This window comes from Heterodontus francisci, chromosome 14 (genome assembly GCF_036365525.1).
Source record: "Heterodontus francisci isolate sHetFra1 chromosome 14, sHetFra1.hap1, whole genome shotgun sequence".
Lineage (NCBI taxonomy): Eukaryota > Metazoa > Chordata > Chondrichthyes > Heterodontiformes > Heterodontidae > Heterodontus > Heterodontus francisci.
The window spans coordinates 26,140,704-26,159,462 of record NC_090384.1 but is presented as its reverse complement, the minus strand read 5'-3'; the positions used below and the strand labels follow the sequence as shown (position 1 = coordinate 26,159,462).

The window sequence follows — 18,759 nt, the reverse complement described above, 5'->3', positions numbered from 1 at the left end:
GCTCGGCCAGCTTCTGGAGCCTGTTTAGAGCGACTCGAGCAAAGACTTTCCCCACTATGCTGAGCAGGGAGATTCCACGGTAGTTGTTGCAGTCTTGCTCTTTATATACGTATAAAAAGCCTTGGGATTTTCCTTAATCCTGTTTGCCAATGACTTTTCATGACCCCTATTAGCCCTCCTGACTCTTCGCTTAAGTTCCTTCCTACTGTCTTTATATTCCTCAAGGGATTCGTCTGTTCCTAGCCTTCCAGCCCTTACGAATGCTGCCTTTTTCTTTTTGACTAGGCTCACAATATCCCGCGTTATCCAAGGTTCCCGAAACTTGCCAAACTTATCCTTCTTCCTCACAGGAACATGCTGTTCCTGGATTCTAATCAATGCTCCCCTGCTGAAACTTCGACCACCTGGCTGGGCTCATTCCCCAATACCAGGTCCAGTGCAGCCCCATCCCTAGTTGGACTATTTACATATTGTTTCAAGAAGCCCTCCTGGATGCTCCTTACAAATTCTGCCCCATCCAAGCCCCTAGCACTAAGTGAGTCCCAGTCAATATAGGGGAAGTTAAAATCACCCACCACTACAACCCTGTTACCTTTACATCTTTCCAAAGTTTGTCTACATATCTGCTTAACATTGAGTTAAATAGTTTCAGAGCACGACTGGCCATTTTTATTTCTATTTTATTTTATTTTTTAATCATCTGCTTGCCTTAAACTTGTTTTTTCATATTTATTCTTTAGGACAGAGCTGTTCATTATTCTGTCATGTCTCTCTCTGGACTAATGCTTTGTCTTTCACCACACCATTAGCACATTCCCTTTGCCTTTGTTCCATGACTTCCTTGTCAGTTAATCTCTCCTGCCCTCTGGCCTATCACACACCTTCCCTTTTGTTCTTTTCCCCTCCATCCCCGCTTCACTTGCTTAAAACCTATTACATTTTTAAGCTTTGCCAGTTCTGATGAAAGGTCACAGACTTGAAACGTTAATTCTGCTTCTCTCTTCACAGATGCTGCCAGACCTGCTGAGTATTTCCAGCACTTTCTGTTTTTATTTCAGATTTCCAGCATCCACAGTATTTTGCTTTTATTTCCCCACACTGACATTGGTGCAAGAGACAAGCAAATGCATGAGTTAGATTGGCACCTAAAGTTAAACTACAGTTACTTTTGGGAGAGTTAAGCAGATGCAGGAAGGGGTAATGAGAAATGTTACTTGACACTTCAAGCAGATTCCTTTCACCTACACCCAATCCCTTGCATGGACTTGCTACCACCTATTTAATTATCTGAGAAAATATTCTGCAAGGTGCTCCCCTTCCCTCCACTTCAACATTTAATTAACTAAGCCCCAGGAAGTTTCTCTTTACCACCTACATTCCATGCCCATGAAGGGTCCACCTTACCTGACCAGACATTGGCAAAGGTACAGCAGCTGATGATCCACCATGGCCCACACATAATTATCTCTAAAACTGTACTGATCTGTAAAGCCCTTAGCCATTTTCCTAACCAAAAATTTAGCCATCTTTTAATATTATCTAAGTGATCAATATTGCAAAGGTGTTTTTTACAGTACTGCATAATGAAAAATACTGGCACACTAATCTATAGCAACCAGTTCTGTCAAAAGATCATCAACCTTGGAACATTGGGCTGAATTGTATTGGGATGGCAGAAGTCCCGCCGCTGGGGCCAAAGTGGGAGGTGACCCCATTTCAGATGACAGCGGGGCATGGGGCGGCATATTGCCAATGGCGGCCAATTAAGAGGCTGCCAGCGGGGCTGCTGTCCAATTGAGGAGGACGGCCAGTCCCCAAGAGCTGCTGGCTCAGTCAGAGGGCCTGTAGCTCAACAGCCTCAGCAGCGCCATTGCTGGCAGTGGCCATTGCTGAGGCTGCAACACCAGAGAGAGGGTGCCTCAATGGCTGGACACCCTCGAAGAAAGGTAAATGGGGTTGGGAAATGCCAGGGCCAGGGAGGAAGGGGGATTGTAGCAGTCGATATGGGAGGTGGTGGTGGTAGGGATCGATGAGTGTCGGTGGCGCCATTGCCGCACGATTGGCCATTGCTGTCAGGAGCACCCCTCCGTGGGCCATGGAGTGCCCATAAAAGTGGTCCCTCTCTAGAACCCGCTTGGAGGCTGCCAGGTTTCACCCAGCAGTCTCCCCAGGGTGTGGTGGGACCTCCAGCATGGACAAAATGCCTGCAGAGGCAGGAAGTGGCCCTTAATTGACCACCTAAGAAGTTCAATTGGCTGCCCGATGGGTGTCCGAGTTGCCAACTTTACCCCTACTGGAAAAATGGCATGACAGTGAAAAGATGGTGGGCACCCCTCTAACACCTTCCCATGCCATTTTACCAGCTTTCTTGCCTCCCAGGCTGTGCCCAAAGCTCCCAGAAAATTCCAGCCATTAGCTCTGTCTCTCTCTCCACAGATGCTGTTTGACCTGCTGAGTATTTCCAGTGTTTACTGTTTTTACATCAGGACTAGTGTAGTTAAAAGAGTAGGCAGATTAAAGCCATATTAACGAGCTTCAAAACTTACCTGACACAGGTCTAGGTGTATCCCTCCAATGGTGCCAGAGCAATGGGTAAGATGACAGATGCAGCAACTCCCTTAATACTGAGCGAGAGATGGCTTGATAAATGAAGTTATCCCTGGTTCTCTATGTTGCGTGAAGATAGGGCCAGAAGTAATTTAAATAATTCGGAGGCCTGTGAAGGACTTTGTCACTCTGGGGGGGCTTCCCCTACCTTGGCTTCCTTCTATTCGATTGGCTGTAGTTATGAGTTAAACAAAAAGGAGCTTGTTAATTTGCATGTGCTATGCTTTACATAAACATTTGACTGCTAGTTAATACAAACACTGCAGTTGCTGTTCAGGGCTTGGCCACTGTGTACAGAACACTGAGTCTCCCGTGCTCAGTGACTGAGCTCCACTGGAGGAAGTTACTTCAATAAATATATATATCCTCTGCAGGAAATAAGTGATTAAAATGAAAGGGAAGTGCTGGCTGTGCCTGAGGTGTACGTGGAGTGACTTAACTATTCAAATCTTTACAGTGGCAATCGTACAAATGGTTATTTGTTAACCAGTCCCTTGTATCAACAGTAAAACCTGTCCAACTAGTTAGCCTGAGTCATATTTGAATCACGCAATAAATCAGTGTCAGTTTTCTAATTAAAGCTACAGTTCCTCCTGTGAGTGGGGAACCTCAATTAGGCAGAGGTAAAATTCGATGGGTAAACAACTTCAGTCCTGCTTTCAACCACCACCACTCCCATCCTCACTGTTCCTGTGTGAGTGGCTTTGGTAAGCAGGATCCACGCAGGTACTTTGATAAGAGTAAATAAAAACAGAAAGTGCTAGAAATACTCAGCAGGTCTGGCAACACCTGTGGGGAGTGAAACAGAGTTCACGCTTCAGTTCTGTGAGCTTTCATCAGAACTGTCACGGACCTGAAATGTTAACTCTGTTTCTCTCTCCACAGATGTTGCCAGACCTGCTGAGTATTTCCAACTTTATGGTTTTATTTCAGATTTCCAGCATGTACATTATTTTGCTTTTACATTGATACATGGCTGGGTTCTTCCTGCTCTTCCTTTTTCTGCTAATGTTCCCCTTGCCCGATCGTCTCCCGATGGTGTTGACACATTGCTGGGTCAATGCTCCACCAGGGCCGCTCTCCATCCAGCATCACATCCAAATAGCCTTTCTTCATGTGTTCTACGTCCTAGCCACTGCCTCCCACAGCCCTAGCCAGTGCAGCCCTCACCTGGGTTCACATCGTCCTCTGTGCACTAATGTGAGTGAAGTGTGAGTAAGCATTGGGGCACAACCAGTCTAACACTATTTCCCTGTGTTGGTGCTGCTTTGTGTCTTTACATGATAAATACAGATGACCATCAGTGAAAAAATGAAGGAACATTGATTTTTTATTTTAAGAGGATTAATGAGGAGCTTTGGGCAGAATTCCTAAGCTCCTGGGACAGCATTCCCAACTCCTTGGGCAGCACTGCTCTTCCTTTGGACAGCATTCCCAGCTTCTTGGGCAGCATTCCACTTTCCTTGGACAATATTCTAGAGCTCTTTGGACAGCACTCCCTGTTCCTTATGCAGTATTCCTAGTGCTTTGGGCCACATTCCTCTCCTCGGACAGCATTCCCAGCGCTACAATCAAATAGGAAAGTGAATATTTTATTCCTTTTCAGGCCAGGGGTTAGAGGTGAATGTTTAGGAACATTAATAACAAGGAACATTAAGATGTGCCTGCCCAAGGTGATAGTAATGAAAAGTGTGCAGCAATCACTTTAAGTGTGTGGATGTAACAGCCCCTGTTGGGTATATCACAGTGCAGTGAGAAGAGAAGATAGCTTGACAGTACAGAGGCCCTAAATTCCCAATGGATGCAGTGACTGGTCCTGTTTTCCAGCCTGAATTTCTTTATATTCACTAAATATGTAGCTGATTCAACATTCAGATTCCTATCAGAGCAGCAAGATGCTGAAACTCCCACCTTTTCACCTGTCCAATTTAGAGTCTGCATCTGCAGATGGGTCAAGGAAGGATCGCCTGTTCTTTCAGCACTAGAGATAAAGGCGCCCTGCCCTTTACAAACTGATAACCATGCACTGTGGTCAGCCCGATACTTGCTGGTCTTGCAGTGCAAAGAGCTGTCAACGACTGAGTGTTGCCGACTGGCACATTCCAAGGTTCAGGTCTATGTGCTGAGGGATGCACTAAAGCTTGGGGCAGCCACCGCAAATGCTCAATGGAGAAAGGCTGCTGTGTAAGGTTCTCGCACCATAGTATACCAAGGGGCTGGAACCTGTGTAAAACCCTTCGGGCTGTATGCACCAGATAATGTTTTTTGGTATGTAATGCAAATGTACAGTGTAAATACAACCTGAAAGAGCAAGGGTAGTGAGGCACCTCACGTGCTGTATTGAAAGAAACTATCTTTATCGCACTTTATGAAAAGTCCAATTTGAATCTTGGAAAGTATTTTTTTACAAATTTTGTCAATAAAGTATATTTTTGGAAAAACCAGAAAAAAAATCAGCATGCACTGTGCGTGGACATACCAGTGTCAGACTGCATTGCATATCAAGCAGCATCTGTGGAGAGAGAAGTAGAGTTAACGTTTCAGCTCAGTGATCCTTCCTCAGAACTGGCAGGTATTAGAAATGTAAAAGAGTTTAAGCAAGTAAAGCGGGGGTGGGGCAAGAGTTAACAAAGGAGAAGGTGCAGATAGGACAAGGTCACAGAGAATAACTGACCAGGAGGTCATGGAGCAAAGGCAAACAATATGTTATTGGTGTGTTGAAAGACAAAGCATTAGTACAGATAGGGTGTTAACGGACTGGAAATTGAACAGCCACAAGTACAAACATGAAAAAAAACAGTGGTTAAGCAAACTGAACAAACAAAGATAAAATAAAATAAAATAAACACGAAAAAAAGGAAAAAGAAAAAAATAATGATAACTAAAAGTAAAATGGGGGGCCCGTCATGCTCTGAAATTATTGAACTCAATGTTCAGTCTGGCAGGCTGTAGTGTGCCTAATCGTTAAATGAGGTGCTGTTCCTCGAGCTTGCGTTGATGTTCACTGGAACACTGCAGCAAGCCCAGGACAGAGATGTGAGCATGAGAGCAGGGGGGAGTGTTGAAATGGCAAGCAACCGGAAGCTCGGGGTCCTGCTTGCGGACTGAGCGGAGGTTTTCCACAAAGTGGTCACCCAGTCTGCATTTGGTCTCCCCAATGTAGGTATTACACCTCCTGCGATTGCAGGGGAAGATGCCATGGGAAGGGGACAAGGTGGTGGGTGTAATGGAGGAGTGGACCAGGGTGTCACGGAGGGAACGATCCCTTCGGAATGCTGACAGGGGAAGGGAGGGGAAGATGCGTTTGGTAGTGGCATCACGCTGGAGGTGGCGGAAATGGCGGAGGATGATCCTTTGGATATGGAGGCTGATGGGGTGGGAAGTGAGTACAAGGGGAACCCTGTCGCAGTTCTGGGAGGGAGGGGAAGGGGTGAGTGTAGAGGTGCGGGAAATGGGCCGGATACATTTGAGGGCCCTGTCAACCACAGCATGGGGGAATCCTCGGTTGAGGAAAAAGGAAGACATATCAGAAGATAGTTATTGTTTATTTTATTTTATTTTATTTTATCATAGTTTGTTCAGTTTGCTTACCCACTGTTTTTTTCATGTTTGTATTTGCGGCTGTTCAATTTTCAGTCCGTTAACACCTTATCTGTGCTAATGCTTTGTCTTTCAACACACCATTAACATATTGTTTGCCTTTGCTCCATGACCTGCTGGTCAGTTTTCACTAATTGCACTCATTTGCAGGCCTTGGAGGAGGTTCCAAATTTAAGCTGATTCTTTTGGGTGCAGGGACAGTATTAGATCTTTTTTCAAAAGTTTTGAATGAAATTTCCTTTAGCGTTCACTAAGGAACTAAGTACCCCCATCAACCTAGAAAATTGTTTTAGATGTAATTTTGATGAATTTAAAATTGGGCTACTCACAGGTGGTGGAATGATTTAAAGTACCTATTTTTTGTGAGAACCCCGATTTCAGCTTTATTAATCAACCTGCACCTAGTCACCACTCAAGGAATATTTTTTGAAAAAAAGTTTTTTTTAAAAATTGCATTGTAAAACACTATCCGATAGCGCTGGATCATGGCAGATTTTGCATTCGGCAATATGCAAATAAGTTGGGCGGAAACTCGGAAGAAAAATGGATTCAAAATGAATGCAATTTTGGGCACATGTGGGACTGGAATCACCAGTTGTGTCCAAAGCAGAAGCTCTACCTGATCGTGTCAGATTTCCTGCCCATTGTGTTCTCACATCCAACACTGGTGTCTCAAGGCAGCATTCCCACCTCCCAAACTTTTTTTTATTCATTCATGGGATGTGGGTGTCACTGGCAATGCCAGCATTTATTGCCCATCCCTAATTGCCCTTGAGAAGGTGGTGGTGAGCTGCCTTCTTGAACCGCTGCAGTCCATGTGAAGTAGGTACACCCACAGTGCAGTTAGGAAGGGAGTTCCAGGATTTTGACCTCGTGACAGTGAAGGAACGGCGATATAATTCCAAGTCAGGATGGTGTGTGACTGGGAGGGGAACTTGCAGGTGGTGATGTTCCCAGCATCTGCTGCTCTTGTCCTTCTAGTTGGTAGAGGTCGCGGGTTTGTAAGGTGCTGTCGAAGGAGCCTTGGTGCATTGCTGCAGTGCATCTTGTAGATGGTACACACTGCTGCCACTGTGCGTCGGTGGTGGAGGGAGTGAATGTTAGTGCATGGTGTGCCAATCAAGTGGGTTGCTTTGTTCTGGATGGTGTCAAGCTTCCTGAGTGTTGTTGGAGCTGCACCCATCCAGGCAAGTGGAGAGTATTCCATCACACTTCTGACTTGTGCCTTTTAGATGGTGGACAGGTTTTGGGGAGTCAGGAGGTGAGTTACTTCCCACAGGATTTCTAGCCTCTGACCTGCTCTTGTAGCCACGGTGTTTATATGTCTACTCCAATTCCGTTTCTGGTCAGTGGTAGCCCCTAGGATGTTGATAGTGGGGGATTCAGTGAAGGTAATGCCATTGAAAGTCAAGGGGAGACGTTTAGATCCTCTCTTGTTGGAGGTGGTCATTGCCTGGCACTTGTGTGGTGCAAATGTTACTTGCCACTTATCAGCCCAAGCCTGGATATTGTCCAGGTTTTGCTGCATTTCTACATGGACTGCTTCAGTATTTGAGGAGTTGCGAATGGTGCTGAACATTGTGCAATCATCAGCGAACATCCCCACTTCTGACCTTATGATTGAAGGAAGGTTATTGATGAAGCAGCTGAAGATGGTTGGGCCTAGGACACTACCCTAAGGAACTCCAGCAGTGATGTCCTGGAGCTCAGATGATTGACCTCCAACAACCACAGCCATCTTCCTTTGCGCTAGGTATGACTCCAACCAGCAACTGTGCCCCATTCTATCTCTCCGACTGAAAGTTCTTTGCTTTAAGTCCTGTCTTTATTATATTTGATACCTGTGGCTCCTCCTTGGTCACCCTTTTGTGGTCTACTGGGTGGCAGCATTGCAGGTTCAGTGGTGCCGACTAATAGAAACTTAGGAATTGCTAAACAAGAAAAGACTAAGGTCCATCTAGTTAGACCTTAGACCATTTTTGCCGGTCCCGACCTTCCAACCCCTAACTTTACACTCTTTGCCCTTTAACCCCTTCCCACCATCCCCTCAGCTAATGGAAGGCATTTTCCCTGCTCCGCCCCCCTCCAGCCTTGAACATTTCCCTCCTCCCCCCTCCCACCAGTGTCACACGTTGAATCTCCTTACGGAGATCCAAAGGTGTGGGAGTTCCTACCACTGGCTAGAATATAAGCATGGGACGGCTGGCGGGTCCAGGTAAGTTAATTTGCATGTATTTAAATTATTTTTACTGTGCAAGTGAAGGCTCTGCCGCTGCTCCCGGTGGCACGGCCAATACTGCTGAGCTGCTGGCCCTGTGCTTGGTTGGCAGCTTCTGGAGGTGGGATCCCTGTCTTGAAAGGGAGGGGTATCCTGGCGCCGGGCTGTTAATTGGCTCGGCACCGTAGAATCGCGTCGGCAAACCAGCGTGGCGTCTCTGCCTTCCCACCTGTCAAACCATGAAGCCACAGGATGATTGGTTTTCTCAGCTATCTGGTTATGACCACTTCTGGAGAGCAGTCTTCTTCAAATCTCAGCATCAAACATCTGTTCCGTCAGCAGTTCTCTGTGATTCTGGTTCTGAGCTTTCTCTGACACTTTAAACATACTGCTCAGGACCTCTGGCATTGTCATGTCAATGAGATTCGCCTAATTTACAATATCAGAAAACAGTCTGTCCATCAATTGATCGGTGAAAGCATCGTAGTGGGATTCCATTGCGGAAGATGATGGATTGTGCCCGGGGTTATGTCACTTCTGGATTGAACATTGTCTGTTGTGGCTGTAAAGGCCAGCTTGTGAGTGGCAATCCCTTCCGCAGCTGGCACAGATGAATAGCATTGGCTCAAGGTCGAGTGATGTTTTTTCCTCTGCCAGGCTCTCTTTTCTGCCATCTGCTCATTTCTTTTGTCCTCTGCTCCCTGACTGCCATTCTCCAGGAACTCTGGTCAGTAGCAAGGACGTACAATGCACTGACTCCAATCCTTGTCAACTTGAGGTCTCGCTTGTATCACAGGTGTGGGTGACCTGTTGGTTTCATGCCAATAACAAGCTCACCATAGAGCATGTCTTTGAGGACACAGCCTTGATCCATTCGGTGCACATGACCCAGCCAACGGAGTCGCTGCTGACTCAAGAGGGAAAACATGCTGGGGATCTCTGCACACTGGTGTACTTCAATATTCAGCAGTCTGTCCTACCAGGAGATGCCCAATATCCATCAGAGCCAACGGAGGTGGAAGCTGTTCAGCTGCTTTTTTTGGCTTGCATAAGTTGTCCATGCTTTGCTACTGCAAAGGAGGGTGCTGAGAACACAAGCCTGGTGCGCGCAGAGCTTTGTAATTTTGGTTAGTTTGCTTTGGTCCACACTCACTTTCTCAACTTTGACATGGCAGCTGCACCCTTGGCAATCTTGGTGCTGATTTCAGCATCAAGGAATAGATTGCTGGTGATTGCTGATCCAAGGTATGTGAAGCTGTAGACAACCGCCAAAATGAGGTTGCCGGTGTTGATGTAAGGTGTAGTCTCTATGTCCTGTCCATAACTTTGGTCTTACTGATGCTGATTGTCAGTCCAAACTCCTTGCAGGTCCAGCAGAAATGATCTACAAGCTGATTAACCTTTTAGTCATTCTCTGCCATTCTTTATATTCTGACCAATCATCTGACCTGCCACTCACCTTTGCGCCATTATATGCTTTTTCCTTAAATTTGATGCTTTTCTTACCTTTTTTAGTTAACCACAGATGGTGGGTCCTCCTGTTCGAATTTTTATTTATCGTAGGAATATACTTATCCTGAGTATTCTGAAATATCCCCTTAAATGTGTGCCACTGCTTCTCTATTGATCTATCTCCTAGTCTAGAAACCCAGTTCACTTCAGCTAGCTCAGCTTTCATGCCCACATAGTTGCCCTTATTTAAGTTTAAAATTCTAATCTTGACCCACTCTTCTCTCTTTCAATAAAAGCAAAATTCCCCCCTGCTCTCATGCTCACATCTCTGTCCTGGGATTGCTGCAGTGTTCCAGTGAACCAATATCCATTATAAGCCCACCGACTCCCACAGCTACCTCGACTACACTTCTTCACACCCTACCTCCTGTAAGGACTCCATTCCATTCTCCCAGTTTCTCCGTCTCCGACGCATCTGCTCTGATGATGCTACCTTCCATGACGGTGCTTCTGATATGACCTCCTTTTTCCTCAACCGAGGATTTCCCCCCACTGTGGTTGACAGGGCCCTCAACCGTGTCCGACCCATTCCCCGCACCTCTACCCTCACCCCTTCCCCTCCCTCCCAGAGCCGTGACAGGGTTCCCCTTGTCCTCACTTTTCATCCCACCAGCCTCCATATCCAAAGGATCATCCTCCGCCATTTTCGCCACCTTCAGCGTGATGCCACTACCAGTCGCATCTTCCCCTCCCTTCCCCTGTCAGCATTCCGAAGGGATCGTTCCCTCCGCGACACCCTGGTCCACTCCTCCATTACCCCCACCACCTCGTCCCCGTCCCAGGGCACCTTCCCCTGCAATCGCAGGAGGTGTAATACCTGCCCATTTACCTCCTCTCTCCTCACTATCCCAGGCCCCAAACACTCCTTTCAGGTGAAGCAGCGATTTACTTGTACTTCTTTCAATGTAGTATGCTGTATTCGCTGCTCACAGTGTGGTCTCCTCTACATTGGGGAGACCAAGCGCAGACTGGGTGACTGCTGTGCGGAACATCTCCGCTCAGTCCGCAAGCAGGACCCTGAGCTTCCGGTTGCTTGCCATTTCAACACTCCCCCCTGCTCTCATGCTCACATCTCTGTCCTGGGATTGCTGCAGTGTTCCAGTGAACATCAACGCAAGCTCGAGGAACAGCATCTCATCTACCGATTAGGCACACTACAGCCTGCCGGACTGAACATTGAGTTCAATAATTTCAGAGCATGACAGCCCCCCATTTTACTTTCATTTTTAGTTATTTTTTCTTCCTTTTTTTTTTACATTCTTTTTTACATTTTTTACAATTTTTTTTGCATTTATTTCATTTCATCTTAGTTTGTTCAGTTTGCTTCCCCACTGTTTTTTTTAGGTTTTTTTTCAGGTTTGCACTTGCTGCTTTTCAATATTCAATGTATTCACACCTAATCTGTACTAATGCTTTGTCTTTCAACACACCATTAACATATTGTTTGCCTTTGCTCCGTGACTTTTTGGTCAGCTATGTGGCCTGGTCCAATCTGCACCTTCTCCTTTGTTATCTCTTGCCCCACCCCCACCTCACTTGCTTATAATCTGTGACTTTTCTAATATTTGTCAGTTCCGAAGAAGGGTCACTGACCCGAATTGTTAACTCTGCTTCTCTTTCCACAGATGCTGCCAGACCTGCTGAGTGATTCCAGCATTTCTTGTTTTTGCTTCTCTCTTTCAAATTGGATGTAAAATTCAATCATATTGTAGTTGCTGCTACCTAGAGGTACCATTAATCTGAGGTCATTAATTAATGCTGTCACATTACACAATACCAAGTCTAATATAACCTGCTCTCTGGTTGGTTTCAGAATGTGCTGCTCTGAGAAACTATCTTGAAAGCATTCTATGAACTCATCATCCAGGATATTATTGCCAATCTGATTTTTCCAGTTTATATGTAGATTAAAATCACCCATGATTATTGCCATCCCTTTATCACAAGAACCCAATATTTCTTCTTGTATACTTGGTCCTACATTGTGATTAGACTACTGTTAGGGGGCCTGTAGATCTCTCCCACTAGTGACTTCTTTCCCCTTCTATTCCTCATCTCCACCCAAACCGATTCTACATCCTGATCTCCTGAACCAAGGTCATCTCTAACTATTGCATCAATGCCATCCTTGATTAGCAGTGCTACCCCTCCACTTTTACCTATCTTCCCATTCTTCTTGAATGTCATATATCCCTCAATATTCAGGACCCAATCCTGTCATCCTGCAGCCACGTTTCTCTAATGGCTATCAGATCATATTTATTTACTTCAATAAGCACAATCAGTTCATCTACTTTGTTATGAATGCCAAGTGCATTCAGATACAGAGCTTTTAGTTTCGTCTTTTTGTTAGCTTTGTAACATCTAGTCTTGACTGTTGATGTGTTCTTATTTTTTCTCTCTCTGTCCCTGCTATTCTCTGACCTTCATTTTCCATATTACTATTCTGCTCTCCTGTCTTGACTCCACCCTTTGATTTACTACATCTACTCAAGCTTGATCCCTCACCCCCCCCACTTGTTTCGTTTAAAGCCCTCTAAACAAAGGGGGGGGGAAGAGGGATCAAGTATGTCCTTCCTTAAGTAAGGAGATCAAAACTGTACACAATATGCCATGTGCTATCTCACCAAGGCTCTATACAATTGCAGCAAGACTCCTTGTTTAGTTTAAAGCCACGTATTCATTTCACTAATGTTATGTGCCCACTGCCAATTGGCAGGTGGCTCAGGTAATAATCCAGAGATTATTACCCTTGAGGTTATGCTCTTCAATTTGGTGCCTATCTCCTTATACTGTCTAAGCAGAACCGCTTTCCTAAAGCTACCTTTGTTGTTGGTATCTACATGGACCATGACAACTGGATCCTCCCCCACTCACTCCAAGTTCCTGTCCAGCCCTGAGCAGATGTCCCGAAGCCTGGCATCGGGTAGGCAACAGCCTGCTGGACTCACGCTCTCAGCTACACAGAACAGTGTCAATCCCCCTCACTATACTATCCCCTGCTACCACTACATTCCTTTTTGCTCCCCCCACTTGTATGACTTCCTGTACCCAGTGTCATGGCCAGTCTGCTCATCCACCCTGCAGACCTCGCTTTCATCCACACAGGTTGAGAGCACCTCAAACCTGTTTGACAATTGCAAAGTCTGAGGCTCCTCCACTACTGTCAGCTCAGTCCCTTTACCTGCCTCACTCACGGTCACATCCTCCTGCCTCACTCACTGCTGACCGAAACAGATGACCCTATTCTAAGAGGTGTGACCGTCTTCCTGAGCAAAGTGTCGAGGTATTTCTCCACCTCCTTTGTGTTGCGCAGTGTTTGCAGTCGGCTTCCAGATCAATAATCCTGATCCGTAATTCCTCTAGCTGCTCACACTTTCTGAAGATGTGTTTGCCCTGGATTGCCTTGGCATTCAAAAGCTCCCACATACCACAGCTGCAACATAACAGCTGTCCTGCCATTGTTATTTATGCTATTAGTTAATTTACTTTAATAACTTTCCTAATTAACTCTCACGCTGTTTCCCAATCTATAAAGCTTAACTATTATTAGTAAATAAAATCTTACAATTTGTAAAATTACATGCGTTTTGAAAGATAAGTGATACTAAAACTCACTAACCAATCACTTACTGGTTTTCCTGTGACATCACACTTTGATTATTTTTTTTCTCTCTCCTCAGAACTCGGTTGCTACGCTCTGGAGGCCTGAACTGGACCCCTCGCTCTCCATCTCTCTCTGCCACTGCTGTTTTGAACTGCCTACTGGTCCCTCTCTCTCTGCTGTTGTTGTTTTAAACCATCTGCTGGTCCTGCTCTCTCTCTCTCTCTCTCCCATGTGATGCACATGAGATTAACTGTGCCCAGGCTTGTTGACAAGCGAAGAGTACGAAGTCTCTCTGAGTCTTTGTTGGTGGTTCAATCATCACAAGTAGTATGTTTTTCACTGCGAACCCCACTCCATGCTCACGAGTTGCCTCTTGGGCTTTCTTCTACCAGTAGAACATGTAATGTTTCTCTTTAAGGGAGCCACTTTGAGCGAGCCTAGTTTCTTACAGCGTAGCAATGTCCACATTGAGCCTTGTGAGTTCTTTGTCGATCACAGCTGTCTTGTGTGTGTCATCAACCTGCAGAAGGTCGTCAGTAAAGCCAGGACACATGGTCTTTATGTTACAGCTTGTGCTGTGAAGGACTGGTGTCTTCTTTGTTGAGTTTGCCTTGCCTGGTGCAAAGATTATTGACCCGCCTGTCGAGAGGTGACTCTCTAAGCTCCAAGCACCCTTTGAAGTAAGCAGGTCATGGCAGAACAGCACCTAACCGACTGGGGGCTGCCCAGCTTGGGGTGGGCGGTAGCTATCCAGTGAGATGCAATAATCTCTCCCACCATTGGACGTAATCCCTGGGGCTCTTACTCTACGTCAGTCGAGCGAGTGCTTATAACCGGTATATGTTTCTTCCCATGTATTGCCAGTGTTTAACATTTGTTTTCCAAAAATATACTTTATTCATAAAAATCTGTAAAAAATACATTACAAAACAGTTCAAAACAAGTTGACATTTCAGAAGATGCAAAGAAAATCAGTTTTCTTCAATACAGGAGTGAGTTGCCTCACAACCCTTCCATTCCATTTTACATGCCATGTACATTTTACAGCAAATCCATATTTGGTGTATACAGCCCGAAGGTTTTCCATGGATCCAGCCCCTCAGTTCAGCTTGGTGGGCGGACCTTACACTGTGGTCTTTCCCCATTGAGCCTTTGCTGCGGCTGCCCCAAGCTTTAGCGCGTCCCTCAGCACGTAGTCCTGGACCTTGGAATGTGCCAGTCTGCAACACTCGGTCATGGACAACTCTTTGCGCTGGAAGACCAGCAAGTTTCGGGCAGACCAAAGAGCGTCTTTCACCGAATTGATAGTTGATGTTTGTCTCGGTGTGAATCCCTGGGAACAGCCCGTAGAGCACAGAGTCCTGTGTTACAGAGCTGCTTGGGCTGAACCTAGACAAAAACCACTGCATCTCTTTCCACACCTGCTTTGCCAAGACACATTCCAGGAGGAGATGGGAACTGTCTCTTCCCCACCACAGCCACATCGGGGGCAGCATGTGGAGGTGGTGAGATTCTGGGCATGCAGGAAGGATCTGACGGGGAGGGCCCTTCTCACCTCCAGCCAAGCAGTCTGCTTGGGGAACCATCGGACAGGATCCACCATCTCCTTTTCCCGAAGGTCCTTGAGGACATTCCGTGCAGACCACTGCCTGATGGATTGGTGGTCAAAGGTGTTTGTCTGCACAAACTTTGCCATAGGTTAGGTGGTACGGCACGGTCCAAACGGACGGAGCGTTCCGCGGCAATATGAACAGACCCATCCTTCGCAACACCAGGGACAGCTAGAACCTCAGCACGTAGTGACACTTGGTGTTTGCGTACTGGGGCTGTACGCACAGCTTGATGCAGCCGCACACGAAGGGGGTCATCAAGATGAGAGCAACGGTGGGTACGTTCTTTCCGCCTTTAGCCAGAGGTTTGAACATCGTGTCCCTCTGGACCCGGTCCATTTTGCATCTCCAGATAAAGTGGAAAATGGCTTGGATGACTGCCACGGCACAGGGGTATGGGCCAGACCAGCGCCACATACAGCAACAATGTGATCGCCTCGCACCCGATGACCAGGTTCTTACCCACAATGGAGAGAGAATGCTGCTCCCACATGCTCAGTTTATGGTGTACCATGCCTACTCGCTCCTTCCAGGTTTGACGCATGCCTCGGCCTTTCCAAATCATATCCCTAGCACCTTCAGGTATTCTGGCCTGACGGTGAAGGGGACAAGGGATCGGTTGGCCCAGTTCCCAAAGAACATGGCCTCGCTCTTGCTGTGATTTACTTTTGTTCCTGAGGCCACTGGAGTGTCTGCTGCAGGACGCAGGCCTGGGCAAATAGAATGGAGCTTCTGAGTTGCCCAGGCATCAGGACCCGCTCTTGGTGCTAATATTGTCCAAAGGAAAGGAAAAAGCCAGTACTGTTTGGTACCAGCTCTGCTGCAGGAGCTGTCAGAAAACTTCCAGATAATTAATGGGGGTTTACTCCCTAAGCCGTCTTCTTTTCCAAGACACCTACAAGGCAGTGAGGCTATTTACCCATATCTGTGGGGTCTGTTTCTTGGCATTAGGATGGAACCACACGCTAATGGTCCAACTTGCCCTGAGTTTGGGGGCCAGGCCTCCCAGTAACCCCAAATAACCCAGAGATAAAACCCCAATGGCACAGGGATAAAACCCCCAATAACCCAGAGATAAAACCCCAATAACCCAAAGAAATATCCCCCAATAACCCAACGATAAAACCCTCAAGAATCCTGGGATTAATTCCCAATAACCCAGGGATTAAAACCCCCAATATCCCAGGGATACAACCTCCAAAAACCCAGGGATAAAACCCTCATCAACTCAAGGGATGAAACCCCCAGAACGCGGAGATGAAACCCCCCCCCAATAACCCAGGATTAAAACCCCAACAACCCAGTAATAGAATGCCTAATTAGCCAGGGATGAAACCCCAATGACCCAGGGATAAAAACCCCTAGTAGCCCTGGAACAATGGCCAATATCCCAGGGACAAAATCCCCTACTGGCCAAGGACAAAACCTTCAGCAACCCCCACGACCACCATTACCAGCTCCACAACTCCTTGCAACAAATACAGCCTCCGAGGTCCCCAAACACCAAGCCCTCCCCACGCCTACTCAGCATAGGCCGCACTCCCACCTTCCCCGAGGCCCAGGCCGTACACCCCCGTTCTCTCCCCGAGGCCCAGGCTGCACAGCCCCTGCTCTCTCCCCGAGGCCCAGGCCGCACAGCCTCACCCTCTCCCCGAAGCCCAGGCTGCACTTCCCCAACCCCTCTGCGGGGCCCAAGGAAGCAACCTCCACCACGTCCTCTTTGTGCAGGCTAAGCTCATTCTCAGCGCTCACCTCATAGTCAAAGACAGATGTCCAGAACAGGTTAGCGGGTTGTTTCTGCAGCTGCTCCACACTGAGAAACCAGTAAATGTTCTTCACCCCTAAATGAAGGTTCCAGTCACTTGGCCCACATGTCATGATCTCACCTACAGTGGCTTTCTAACAACTCTACAGCCTCTGAGAAACTGTCCATTGTCCGAGAATCAGACTTAATAAAAGGATTTAGCGCATGTACTGGTGTAAAACTGGCACAAGGTGTATTGCAAAAAGCAACGGGATGACCTGTGGCCAAGCTGTGCAGGTGTTGGCCCTATTCCTAAATTTTGGGGTCCATGTATTTGGGCACATGCTTAAGGCTTGTTGAAAATCCCCATCAAGAAATGAATTGTTGCTTCTTCAGCAGCCCTCGGCTGCCAATGACAGATAAATTTTTAAAAGTCTGAAAAAGCTCATCCTGTCGAGTGGGAGTGGGCACATGACTCCACAGGAGGGTCACTGCCAGTGAGGCAGATGACATGTCTTCACTCGGGTGAGCTGCCAATGGAAGAGTGAGCAGTAGAGGCATCTCATGCCAAGTATGTAATGAGACCTTGAACCATCCTTGGGGCTCTCCATTTGGGCAGCTAAGTGGCACAATGCCAAGAGTGAGTGCAATGGTGGGGACCAACTAATTTCTGCATCAAGGCACAACAGACAGGAAGGTGCTTGAGTCGTGATTTTAGAGAGAACTTCTGGATTGGCAGGACTAGAAATTTCAAGAGCCAATTTTGGATGTATTGTATCTGTAAAATTATTGAGAATAATTTGGTTGGAGAGTGTTGTGGTGTGATCACCTTAAGAGTGATGTCCCTTTAAGATCTCCGGTTTCCTCCCACAGCCAAAGACTTGCAGGTTGATAGGTAAATTGGCCATTAGCAATTGCCCCTAGTATAGGTAGGTGGTAGGGAAATATAGGGACAGGTGGGGATGTGGTAGGAATATGGAATTAGTGTAGGAATAGTATAAATGGGTGGTTGATGGTCGGCACAGACTCGGTGGGCCGAAGGGCCTGTTTCAGTGCTGTATCTCTAAACTAAACTAAACTAAACTAAATGTCGAGCTTCTTGAGCGTTGTTTGAGTTGCACCCATCCAGGCAAGTGGAGAGTACTCCATCACACTCCTGACTTATGCCTTGTAGACGGTGGACAGGCTTTGGGGAGTCAGGAGGTGAGTTATCACTGCGGGATTCCTAGCCTCTGACCTGCTCTTATAGCCATGGTATTTATATGGCTACTTCAGTTCGGTTTCTGGTCAATGGTAGCCACCTGGATGTTGGTAGTGGGGGATTCAGTGATGATAATGCCATTGAATTTCAAGGGGAGATGGTTAGATTCTGTCTTGTTTTAGATAGTCATTGACTGGCGAATGTTATTTGCCACTTTTCGGCCCAAGCCTGGATATTGTCCAGGTCTAGATGCATTTCTACACGGACTGCTTCTGTATCTGAGGAGCTGTGAATGGTGCGGAACATTATGCAGTCATCCGCGAGCCTCTCCACTTCTGACCTTATGATTGAAGGAAGGCCATTGATGAAGCAGCTGAAGATGGTTGGGCCTAGGGCACTACCCTGAGGAACTCCTGCAGTGATGTCCTGGAGCTGAGATGATTAACTTCCAACAACCACAACCGTTTTCCTTTGCACTAGGTGTGACTCCAACCAGTGGAGAGTTTTCTCTCTGATTCCCATTGACCTCAGTTTTGCTAGGACTCCTTGATGCCATAGTTGGTTAAATGCTGCCTTGATGTCAAGGGCAGTCACTCTCACCTCACCTCTTGAGTTCAGCTCTTTTGATCATGTTTGAACCAAGGCTGTAATGAGGTCAGG

At 46.7% G+C, this 18,759-nt stretch overlaps 1 protein-coding gene across 1 annotated transcript in view; it reads right to left on the bottom strand.

Moving 5' to 3' along the window:
* The window catches only part of LOC137376893 (ETS homologous factor-like), an 82,753-nt gene extending 79,061 nt beyond the window's left edge, over positions 1 to 3,692 (bottom strand). Inside the window, exons 1-2 of the mRNA XM_068045851.1 lie at positions 3,572 to 3,692; positions 2,547 to 2,624 (exon numbers count right to left, since the gene is read on the bottom strand). Coding sequence (XP_067901952.1) covers positions 2,547 to 2,624; positions 3,572 to 3,692 — 199 coding nt within the window. The remainder of the gene's footprint in view (positions 1 to 2,546; positions 2,625 to 3,571) is intronic.
* Positions 3,693 to 18,759: the final 15,067 nt, after the last annotated feature.